Below are 13,682 nucleotides of genomic sequence, written 5' to 3' on the forward strand. Positions count from 1 at the left end.
TCAGATGATTTTTTTTTAAGCAATTCAAAAATACCTTTGTGAAACCCATAACCACTATCCATTTTATTTATGTATCTGTTTAGAGTATCAATACTAGGAAGTGCCAATATTTTATGTTTCCTCAAATGTTCATATGCTTTACGACTCTTAATTCGAATCAGCAAACATTCATATACCCAATAAGTATTATAACGCATACCATGTACACTACTAACTTTGGCAGCAGCTATACAGCTTTTAAAAGCTTCTTGCTGTTGCAAAGGCAATTTTGAAATTATTTCGGTAATATTTTCAGTTGTTAAACTTGCACATTTTTCTCTATACATTTTAATAGCTGTTTGAAGTTTATATACCTATATAATATGTATAAAGAGAGAGAGAAAGAAATAACAAATTAAATAAGAATATAAAATATAAAAGAAGAGTTAATACACTGATGAATTCTTACATTTTTTTTAAGTCGTATGTTTTTATTTTTAACAGATTTTACTTTTTTTAGTATTAATTTTCTTTTTATTTTGTATTTGGTTAAACATTTTTGTTTTGAAGCAATGCAATCTTTTTCCTTTTTTCTAACTAACCGACACTGAAAACACCTACTACTTTTCATCCCTTTAATACCAATTTTTTTGTTTGGTAGATAACCTACACATTGGTCAGAACTTCTATAAAGAAAGTACATAAAGAAAACTATTAATAATATAGATTTAAACTATAAGTACATAATTTAATTTCAATAATACACAATACAATTTATATATTTATATTATAATATTATACATTATAATAATATACTAATAATTAAAATCTAAATAAAGTTAGTAGTTAAAAGTTAATTCAAAATTGAGTATCAATTGAACTAAGTTAAAATAAATAATATTTTTTGTTACTAAAAGGTAACAGTACAAATTTTATTGATATTATTAATACATATCAAAACAATGTGTACCAGCAACTTCATTTTAGACTAATTAAAAAACTTAATAACCTCTTATTAAGTTTAAAAGTTAAATAAACTTAACATTGTAACTTAGCTTTAACTGATTAACATGTTAATGCCTGTTATGTTTAATCTGGGCTGTTTATAATAAATAAACACAAATACTATATAGTATGAGTTATATTATACAAATCACTCTTGTATTATTACAATTATTACAGACTACATTATGTCTAGACAAAAACCTAAAACCGAGTAGTAACATATATATAGCACAATACAAAAATTAATGCACTGAACTCAGTACGCGTAACCAACATTACTTAACCTAAAACATTACAATGCCCAGCCTTGTAGTTTAACTACTTTTATTTACCTGGCAATGCATACTCCTTCACATACATTAGAAATTTCATTAATTTTATGGAGAATTAATTCTAAATTTTTAAAACTAGAAACTTCAGGCAATTCTAATTCAGGCAAACAGCGCTCAGTATTATTTATGATAATCTGTAAACAAAAAATTACATTTTTAATTAAATATATTAATTATTATTTTATTATATTACATAATTTCAAAACATCAGTAGACAAGGGCAGCTAGTAATAAGAATACTAGGAGCTATTGCCTATTATACTGCTATTTATTATATAATACTGCTCCTGCTTTGAAAATGGGGAAAACATTTTTATTTTAGTTTAACAGGTTTAATCATAACAGGAGATTAGTCAACAGTAAAAATTAATGAAAATTTAACTAAAGAAGAACCTAAAAATATTGCATTGGTCCTGGTAAATTTAGTTGGTGGATAGTGTAAGTTTTGAAGATTCAAGCTGCCACTATCAGTAAATATACAATAAAAAATAAAATAAATATAATTTGTTACCTTAAGATTTAATTTAATTCCAACAGCTGCAATTATTTTAACTATATTATTACTTATAACTATTTTTTATTTCTCTCCAACGCGAAAATATTATATTTGAATTAGTACAGCAATAAGCCCATGAACTATTTGGCAGATTCAAACATTTTAATCCATTTTTAAGATCATCAAATGTAAAAGAAATCAAAGGTGTCTCATTTGTTGAAAATGGTTCCCTGGCGATAGTTACATTCTCAAAATTATTTTGACAAGTCCTGTTAGGTTCAAATTGATTTGGTTTTTGTCGTTTTTGAGCACTTAAAGATCTTTTCTTTGGAGATTTTCTTTTCTTAATTGTATATGATAGGTATTTTGGCAAATTTGGAAAAATTGTTGGAACTGAACCAGATTTTAATAATGGTATACCTCTATCCATAGTGAATAATGAACCATCTGATAAAACAGTACTATACGTTTTATCAACACACTCAGGTTGGAAGTGTAACTCACAAACATAGTTAGACATTTTCAATATTCTATCTGCTCTGGGTATTGATTTATTCCATATCATTCTTTCTTCTTCGTCCTATAAACAATTTCGGTTTCAATAGTTAATATAGATACTTACATGGGTATTATAAAGGAAGTTCAAAATATATATATTAAATATAAAATGAATTACCTTTGGTTTGAAAACAGACACATTTTTCACTCCATTTTTTTTGTTTAACATTCTTGTTTTTGGATTGCCAGAGACACAGCCTGGTACAAAACAACTCATTTTTAAATAATATCTATTTACTTCTCACTGCTTATAAAGTATAAATAATAGTATTTGTAATTTAATAATTAAAAATTATAATTATTCATAATCATCATATTGTTATCATTTACTACTAATACACTATAACTTATAAGATATAAAACATAAGTCAACAACTGTAGAAGTGTATAGTGTAGTACCGAGACAGACGTATAAAAGTATAAATAAATAAATCATGAATTAGTATAATTAGTATAAACATCGAACGACCTGCGACCTAGTGGCGAAATCACACACCTTATTTCGTGCGGATGGAAACGAGTGTGTTTTATTTACGCGCGTCAACGGGAGTGCGAGCTCCTTATCTTTATTCTTCATGGCTTATACTTATCGAACTACGTAAAAAACAGTGTGAAGAATATGAACAAGAAATCAAGAACAACAAGAATATGCTTATAAATTTCCGCAATGTGACAAAAAAAGATAATAGAACAACGTGAATGTGAACGTGAACGTGAAAATCAACAACGACAACGTAAAAACACTAAACGTCGACGTGAACATAATTAATTGATTTACGTAGTTATGTTGTTATGCTTAAATGTATATTTTAATGTTTCGATGTTTAAAAATTTTTATTTTTATTATAATAAATAATAAAAATGGAAAATTTTAAAGCATCTTTAAATAAATGCGGCAACACTCAATATGATTTTGTAAAATTAGATACATTAGAACAAGGAAAAAAATATGAGGTGACTTTTTTCGAATATTTTGATACAGAGCATGGTAAAACAATAACTGTTGTATTAGATAATAAAATTAGAGTATTTTTACCAAATAGATATGTAATGAAAATTCAACGCTTACTTTATTTTGTTATTTTAGTTAAACGTTTATTTCCAAAACTTATTGTATTAGTACAATTTAGTCATTTGTGGTACAATATTTTAAATAAATTATACTCTTACGAGTGTACAATTAAAATAATTTAATGGATAATCACATTAAGTATGGGGGGAAAATGTGCGTACATAGAACTCACGGTTTGCTGTCGGGTCTTCGTGATTATTGTCTCGGCTCGTGCCGCATATAATCTGAACACAATGGTGTACTGCTCGGATGGCGGTATGTTGACAACTGATATGAACTGCGACTGACGGCGAGTAGTGTGGATAATTCTTGGTCTTCCCGGCAACGGTTGTCGTACGTGGTTTTTTCTGTGACTGGCTACTCAGCTCGGACGGCGGTGCTCAGCGACTATACACGTAGTGATTTAAAAATACAACTCGCGACTCACGGCGGCGGTGGTGGAGTGTATGGAATTGCTGGGTTAGACTCTTTGAATGTCCGTTCGTGATGGTACTTAAATACCACCCGTCTCACTCAGTCTAGGGCAGTTGCTGTTATATTGATCAGGGATTAGCGTCCGTTCGTGGCGGTCTGTAAAAACCGTCCGGCTCGCTAATTACCTTTTCTCAGCGGGGAGAAGTGTGTATTATACGGCGACCAGCAGCTTATACTTATGCAGTTCAATGCTTGCCGGTCCCGGTTAAAATATCGTGTTTTACTTTTCCGTGTTTGGTTGTACCATTATAGATTTTACACATTTGATAGTAACCACTTTATGGTTTGTTATGCGCTGATTCCGAATATGTATATATTTTGCTCGTAACTTTAAATCCTTCCTAAAGAAAACTTGATTTCACTGTGGGCGGCGCGCGTTAAAGTAATAGGAGGTCGATCGGCGCTATCTATGTTTTTCTGTCGACGGTTATCGTTCGTAGGTGGAGACGGGTTTCGAGGCGACGGTCGGTCTAGACCGTGGGTAAAGAGGACAACTAGAGTGCGCCACTTAATTGGTCACTCTGTTTTTTCTCGTTACAGATATTTAGATAAAGATGAAATGATAGATGAAAATATATCGTTATATAAAAATTTGAAAACAAAATTTAATCTTATTTATAATAAATAAATGGTATTTATAAAAGTAAAAAAAAAATGGTTATATTCATTTACCACAACCAGAATTCAATGATAATAATAAATTTAAAATAGGTCTCGAATCAATGTATTTAAAAAGTTTAAATTTGATTAATATTGAATCAGATTGTAAAATAGAAATTGAACATAGATAAATATATATAAAAAAAGGTATATATAGAATTTCATATTTAAATAAATTAATTGAACCGGTATTTTTATCTTATAATAATAAAAAAATTCAAATTGAATCTCCTTGTTATTATAAATTAGATGAAAAATTTAAAAAAAATTTAGGATTTGAAAATACAGAATTTGATTTTTCATTAGTTGGTAATACTTTAATGTATTGTCCTACTTCCGAAGAAAAATATATAAATATAGATCAAGAATGTATAATTAGATTAGGTAGAAATGGTGAAATACCGAAGATTGAAATTCCAATAGGAATATACACAATAAATGAAATTGAAAATTTAATGAATTGTTATGATTTTCCTAAAATTAGTCTTGAATTAATTGATGATTTTTTAAATATTACAGCCTCAATGGGTCTAAGTTTTGATGAATATTTATCAAATTGTTTAGGTTTTGATTATATGGGATATTTAATCCCTATAAATAAGGTATGGCCTGGTTCATGGAAACTAGCTCCTGATATTGAATATACAATAACAGGATCAAACAAACCAATTTTTTATACACAATGTTTTTTAAAAAATATAAACGGTGTTATATTTAGCCAAACAAAAAAATCTGATAAAATATATAAAACTAAAATTGAAGGTAACTATTCAATTGATCAATTGAATAGTATATTATCTTCAAATATCAAATTACTAAATGATAATAATTTTATTAAATTAACTTCAAAAAATACTTGTTTGATAGACGAAAATTTAAAATTAAGTTCAAGGATTGATAATAATTTTTTATATAAACATGTAGGAGATTCTGAAAAATTAGATAATAATATAAATAAACAATTATTAGAAGTACATTGCAACATAATTGAAAAGTCTGTTTCATCTATTGATGAAAAAGTTATCGAAGAGGAACTTTTGTTTGTTTTTTATTATGATTCAAATAATCTTTTTATAAGATGTAATCCAATAATGTACAGACAAGTAAATGTAAGAACAATTCAAAAGATAAATATATATATTCTTGTTCAAAATGGTGATATTGTTAATTTTGGTGATGATTTTATTGTTTATCTTGATCTAATTGAAGAAAAACAAAATAAATATTAAAATTATTTTTCAATAGAAATATTTCTATTGAAAACATAAAAATAAAAACATTATTTAATTAATAAATTGTTAATAATTGTACCTCTTTCAATATCAAATAAAAATTCATCTTGTGTGATGAAAAAAATATAACAAATTGTATTACTAGGTAAATTTTCACTAAAATCAACATGTAAAATAATATTTTTTCTAGTTGCAGAAATATTTGGTGGTTGTCTACTCATGTTAACAAGAAATATTGATCTAAAAAGTTTAAAATCAACTGGATTATTATACATCAATGGTTGTTCTCTATGATTTTTTTGAAATAATCTCTTATACTCCATAAAATTGTCATATGCTTCACAGTATTTATTATTCTTAAAATCTAAATCTTGAAGTTCTTCAGGATAACGTTTTCCGTTTATTTCAAACCAATAATTTTTAACATTACAATGATCAAATTCAGTAGGATCATGATCTTGAGTATTTAATTTGTTTGTTTGTAATCCAAAACCTGCAAAAGTTGGTGTATTAGAACTTCTTTTTAGATTTGTTAAATCAATATGTAAAGTCTTTCCTGTTATATTTCTTTCTTCAATACATTGAAACGAATTAAATTTAATAGTATACTGTTTTTCTTGAGAAAATTTAGTTAACTCATTTAATAATAAAAATTTTGATTTATTGTATTTTACAATTGGAATTCTAATTGTAAATTCATCAATAATAATTTTTCCATCTTGTACTCCTGTAACAACTTTTCCATCTCCTTTAATAACTTTCCCATTTATTGATCTTGTAATAATTCTTTTTAACAAAGCATCATCATCTGTATTTCTCGTAAAACTTATTTCCATATTAACATTGAAAACAGGATATGGATGGTCTTTAAAGATTCCTAAAGCTAGTTGTGATAAGTAACCATAAGCCTCAAAATAACCACCACCATGAAAATTGGTTACAAATCCTAAGTTTATAGTTGGTCCGTTTTCATCAACAGAATCACTTATAACACCTTTAATTGTACTAATTCTTCCCATATTTTCAATTTCATCTATTCTGACACTCTTTATTTTAACTTCACCATCCCGTAAAAAGATTTGCAACAAAATTATCATTTAGTTGTATATTTAAATTTTCGGGATATTCTTTTCTATCTTTTTGCAAATATCTACCACGAATATGAAACTTTGAATTTTGAAGTAGCAGAAAATCATTCATACTATCTATTCTAAAAGTCGTACTTTTATTAGGCATATTAAGTTGATCTTTAGTCACAGGTCCAAAAGTTTTATATTGAACACTTTCAATATCATTATCGTATTTTTTTAAAATAGTACTCAACATTATTTATAATAGGAAAAAAAAAAATTTTTTTAATATAAAATGGATTATCTTAAAATAAAACCAACTAAAATAGGTAAAGAGAAAATAAAAACTTTATTTCATTTGCCTTTGCGTGGGGCATGTTGTGGTCCATCAGGAAGTGGTAAATCTGAATTGATTAAGTGTATCGTTCTAGCCCACTGGACTAATTATGAAGTTTTATATGTTTTTACAAAAAGTCTCGACCAACCATGTTATAAAGAACTAATAGAAGTATTTAATGGTGATATTGATATTGACATTGAAGCTCATTTCTCTGATACAGATATAATATCTATAGATGAATGTAAACGTAATAGTACAATTATTATTGATGATTGGCCACTTAAAGATCTAATTGAAGTTTATGAGATGTTTAGAAGATCAAGACCAAAAAATATTTCAGTTATTTATTTTACACAATGTTATACTACTGAAAATTTACAAAATATAAGAAATAATTTATCTATTTTATTTCTTTTTAAATCAACTCATTATACTAAAAAAATTTGGGAGGATTTTTTAAGTAATACTATTTCTTTTAATGATTTTAAATCTTTATGTGCAAGTTGTTGGAAAAATAAATATGGTTTTATAACAATCGATCTAATCAATAATCGTTTCTACTATAAACTTGAAAAATTAATAAATTTGGAAAATTAATATTTTTTTTATACAATAAATGAATGTTAATCAATCAAGAAAGCATTTAAATGATATGATAAAAAAAAAAAAATTAAAAAAGTTGTATTTGCAGAACCACCAACAGAAATATCAGAAACACAAAACATTTTTAAGAAAGAAACCCATTTAGAAAACAAACCAGAAAAAATTAAGCAATTAATTCGTGTTAAACAAAATTTAGAAAATAGATTTAAAAAATCAGAATTAGAACATTCTGAAAAAAAGTTAAATGTTATAGAAAAAGATGAAGATGAAGATGAAATTAAGATAAAAAAAATAAATAAAAAACAACCAGCAGAGGTACATAAAATAATTAATCTTAAAAAAATTTACAAAATAACTATAGAAAAACAGTTTTAAACGATAAATATACATCAGAAGAAAAAGTAAAACATTAAGAACCAATATTAAAAGCCTTATCAAATGTTGAATCATCTGTTAATGATGTTAAAGAGGTTGCTATTAAAACTGATAATGATATTCAAAAAATGATAATACCTACTCCTTATAAACCTACTTATACAACTCCTTATAAACCTCGTAATCCAGAATTATTACGACTAACAGAAGATCAAGATATTATGCAAACGCCTAAAAGTTCTCTACGAATAACAACAAATGAATCTCCTATGCCTAAAAATATAATAATATTAGGTGAAAATGCGCAAAAATATTTACCGACTTTACCAAATGAAGCTAAAGGTGTTAATCCATTTGGAATATATTATATTAGTAAAACTGATGAATTCATGATTGGAAAATACCCTAAAATATTTGATTTTGATGATATAATTTTAAATGGAAAAAAAAATCAAGTGTAAGTGCTAAATATAATGAAATGATTAAACCTATTTGGGAAAAAATTAAACTAACAACAACAACAAAAACTAAAGAAAATAAACCAAAAACATCAAAAAAAGATAAATCACCAACACTGAAAGAATCACAAAGTTTACCCAAAGGAGAAGGTTTAATAAAATATACAAATAATCCTATTGAATTTATTTATATCGATAATATAATAAAAATAATTGACAGACTATATTTTATATTAGCAGAAGAAATAGCGGGAAATTATGGTTTTCATAATGAAAAACTTGGTATTGTTCATTTGTTTAAACGAAACATGGAAACACTGATTGATACTCCCAAAAAAGGTGTTGAATATTTACTACAATCTTTGTTAAATTTACCAAAAGAAACAACAAATAAGTTAGAATATAATATTAAACAATTAATTGACAGACTACATGTTATATCATCTGCAGAAAGATCGGGAAAAAACACTTATCATGTTGAAAAACTTGAAATTCTTAATTTTTGTATTAAAAAAATAGAAAAGATAATTGATATTCCCGTTAAAGGTGTAGAATACTTAATGTCGTATATTTCACATTTACCAAAGGATATTATAAAAGGTTCAGGGTTTTTTAATGATTTTTTAAATTGTTCAAAATTACCTCCGATACATTGGCCTGGATATAATTATCTAGGACCATTTACAAATTTAGATGAAAATATTCCCCCGATTAACAAGTTAGACGAATATGCAAGAGAACATGATTATTTTTATAAAGATCATAAAGATACTAAAACAAGACATATCGCTGATAAAAATTTACAACAAAAAGCAATGGAAAGATTTTATGCTTCTGATAGTTCTTTGAATGAAAAAATTGCTACTTTGACAACTGCAAATGTAATGAAAACAAAAAGATATTTAGGAATGAATTTAATATTTGAATAAAATTTAATATTTTGTATAATAAAATGCATTTTAAATTAACTGAAAACCATAAAAAAAGTTGGCTGAAGCTCATAAAAAAAATTCTAATGTAACAATTCATATTGCTAGTGATAAAATATATAAAGGAGAAAATAAATATTATTTAGATCAAAATCAAATAGATAAATTAAAAAATGCCAAGAAAAAAAATTCTGGAGTAAGGTTGGAGATTACACCGAAGCAAATTAAAGGTGGATTTTTACCATTAATTTTACCTTTTCTAGAAGCTGCAGCAGTAGCTACTCCGTCTTTAATTGCATTGTATGATAGTTATAAAGATAGTAAACATAAGAAAAAAATAGAAGAGGAAATAATTCGACACAATAAAGAAATGGAAAAAAATAAAGGTTCTGGATTGAAGACAAATAAAAAAAAAAATCGAAAAAATGATTAATTTCGATATATCAACATTTAGAAAAAACATTAAAAATTATCTAGGTTGTTATACAACTTTTTGGAGTAAAGTTAAAAATATAAATATCGAACCGTTAAGTAATTTTGATATAATAAAATTTAGAAATAATATAAAAAATTTTAGAGGTTGTTTCATGATAAATGAATTACCTGAAAACCCTTGGTTAAATGAATGTGGGATATTTAATTTAAATAATTTTACTCAAAACGGTTCTCATTGGGTTGCATGGAAAAAAAATAAAAAATAATAAAATATACCTATTTTGATTCATTTTCGAGTACTCCTCCTCCTGAAATTTTAAATTATTTAGGTGATGATAATCTGTGGTATAACAATGACAAGTTTCAAAAATATGATGATCCTCCTATATGTGGACATTTATGTTTAGAATTTATTGACAATTATAAAAAATTTATTTAAATATAATATATTAAAATATTTTTAATAGACATATTTCTATTAAAAAATGATGATTATTTAGTTATATTCTAAGCAATTTGTGATCGGAATCTGTACCTCCCATGCCAAGACAACAAATTTTAATATTTCCTAAATCTTGAAAAACACAAATATCATGAAGATATTTGAATAAAAAAGTACCTGTTGTAATTATCATATCATTGGCTATCTTACAAATTTCGAGCCAAGTTGGTGATTCTAGTATTTTAGAAGCATAAGGCTTTCCATTTCCAGAAATATTGTGTCCATTATCGACGATTATAATATTTCCTTTAATAGGAATTGCATTTAGATTACATTTCATGATTTTAATATTTTTATTATTAGTAATATAATATTCATATTTACAAAACTTAACAAATATTTTATTATTTAATATTGATTTTTCTATTTCATTTTGCATTTCATTTTCTTGTAATTTATTAAAATCTTTGATAGTTGTATCCATTGTTTTAGTATACATTTCAATTCCTTTAACTAAGGTATTCAATTTCTTTTTAATAATTATTGCAATTAAATTTTTAATTATTAAATTTTTAAGTTTTGCGAAAAATATTTTAATAAGTATTGCATTTCAATTGTCTGATCTTTTTGCACATTGTTTTCTTTGTGATCTTTTACTGATGGATTTAAGGACTGTGCCAGGAATGGTACATCTATACTACTTTTATATATCCCCAATCGAAATAAACAAAAAGCGCTATCTATCAGTATTATAAGCGCCAACGATGATAAACGTTATATAATGGATGATGGGATTAATACATTGGCTTATGGCCACTATAAATTAAAAAACTTTATGTATCCCCAATCGAAATAAACAAAAAGCGCTATCTATCAGTATTATAAGCGCCAACGATGATAAACGTTATATAATGGATGATGGGATTAATACATTGGCTTATGGCCACTATAAATTAAAAAACTTTATATATCCACAATCGAAATAAATAAAAAGCGCTATCTATCAGTATTATATAATGTTTTAATTGTTAAACGTTTCATGTAAATAAACAAATTTAATCATTGTTATCAAAGAAAAACAGTGAAAAGGTAAAATATAATAATAAGATAAAAAATAATATAATATAAAATGTTATTTTAATATATCTGACAACGTTATCCATGAATTATAACTTGTATCAAAACCTCACCACTTGACAAACATTTTATCCCCAACTTTTTTTATAACACGTTCAACAAGAAAGGTGTTTGGAAAATCAGTTAGTTTAATTTCCTGTTCATACAAACCGCCTAAGATGATATTGTTCGATTCATCTTTTAATTGATACGTTACTGGATTTGTATGTAAAATTTTTGAAATTGTAAATATTTCTGTCGTCCAATTTGGTGTGTATCCCTTATCAAATATATGTTTATATTTAGATATTCTTACTTTGTCATTAATTTTAAATTTTGGTTTGTATAATGTTTTGATATTTGTATGTGTGATAAATTTAATTTTGTTTGCATCCATTCGAGCTTCACTTGGTGTACATTTAATTGTTCTATGTTTTGTATTATTATAGTTTTGTATAATTTTTGATATTGTATTATACCGATTCCCTGTTGCAGTAAAATGTTTATATATTTTATTTTTAAGAGTTTGTATTACACGTTCACAAATTGAACACTTAATGACACTGAATGAACTATAATGTTTAATTTTATATTTTTTCATTACATCTTGAAATTGATTATTATAAAATTCTGTACCATTATCTGCCTGTAACAATTTTGGATTAGCTTTTTTCAATATATTAAACATAGCTTTTGTACATTCCTTCGCTGTTTTATTTTCCAGTGCTTCTATCCACACATACTTGCTAAATGTATCAATTATGATTAAAATGAATTTAAAACCTTTATTTTGTCTAGAATGTGACTGCATGTCTATTAAATCAGCTTGCCAGAGATCATCTTTAAACCGTGTAATTACGCTACGTCTAGGAAATATTTTTCTCGCTGGTCGATGTAGCTCATTAGCTATATTCTCTAAGGTTGTCATTATACTATAATATTCCTCTCACGTAATTCTTCTAAAATAGATATGATTTCATTACTAACGCCAGTATTACCAACTCTTTGTGATGATGTTAAAAGATTTAATCTAGTTACTAATTCATTTGGATCATCATAATAAACTAACTGTGTTTGAGGTATTACATCTTTATATAAACCAGAACCTTTCTTAGCATGTGGTGATGCAGTAAAATTAAACATATTTTCAACTGGAGGATCTACAGACATAGAACTGTTTGCTGTAGGGTTAAAATCAAATGGTTCATTTGTTATGGTTGTATTATTATGAACATTACTACGTTTAGCACTCGAACTAGATAAATGTTCGTTTAATTCTTTAAAGCTTATCCGAGGAGCTCTAGAGTTATTAATTTTAGCTATTTCTTCGTTTATCTGTTTTTCTTCATTTTTCATTCTTTCGTAGAGAGGTTTTACAACGGTCGCCCATTTATGAAACTTTGAGGTTTTTGGTTTCCCATCCGCTTTTAAATGAACTCGAGAAGTTTTCAAAATATCGTAATAAGATTCCATATCTTGTATAGTTGTATTTTTTGGTTCTTTCTCACATAATAAAGACTGTAGTCCTAATGTCCATGGGTAGTATTTATTAAGCAGCTGTAAGTTACCATGGCTAAAAGTTACAGAGTAATCTCCTATTTTGTAAGAATCACTAGTTCTACCATAATGTAAACCATAAGATTTATCATAACGTTGTGATTTAGGACGTTCAAAAAAATTTACAAATGTTGAATTTAATTCATCATCTTCATTTTCACCACTAGTGTATGAGGTTTCTGCATTTTTATAATCAGCTAGTTGTAAGTTACACGATGTATATTTTTCTATTTTTGTACTGAGTGGTTCAGTTATTGGTTTAAATGCTTCACGGAAATAGTTCTGAATCTATAATACCACGTTTCATTTCCATTATTTTTCGTTTAATATATTTTTTTTTTTGATATTATTAATTTTTTCAGCAAAACCTTTTCTTTGTTCATAGTAAATAATAAACTCAATATTACTGTATCGTATGACCACTGGCAAGACTATGTAGAAAATAACAATATTACATTATATATATTTGTATTATATATAATTATTTTATTTTAATAAACGTATGAAAACCACATCTATATCTTCCTTCATTCATTTCTCTAATTTTAT

General features: G+C 26.1%; 1 protein-coding gene across 1 annotated transcript; it reads right to left on the minus strand.

Moving 5' to 3' along the window:
* Window positions 1–12,502: 12,502 nt before the first annotated feature.
* LOC149054579 (uncharacterized) lies at window positions 12,503–12,932 on the minus strand. Its single transcript, XM_089229976.1, has one exon. The coding sequence runs from the start codon at window positions 12,930–12,932 to the stop codon at window positions 12,504–12,506; it is 429 nt and encodes a 142-aa protein (XP_089086102.1). The 3' UTR covers window position 12,503.
* Window positions 12,933–13,682: the final 750 nt, after the last annotated feature.

The sequence above is a fragment of the Diuraphis noxia genome, unplaced genomic scaffold (genome assembly GCF_037042655.1).
Source record: "Diuraphis noxia isolate RWA-SAM2 unplaced genomic scaffold, SU_Dnox_SAM2 contig0006, whole genome shotgun sequence".
Taxonomy (NCBI): Eukaryota; Metazoa; Arthropoda; class Insecta; order Hemiptera; family Aphididae; genus Diuraphis; species Diuraphis noxia.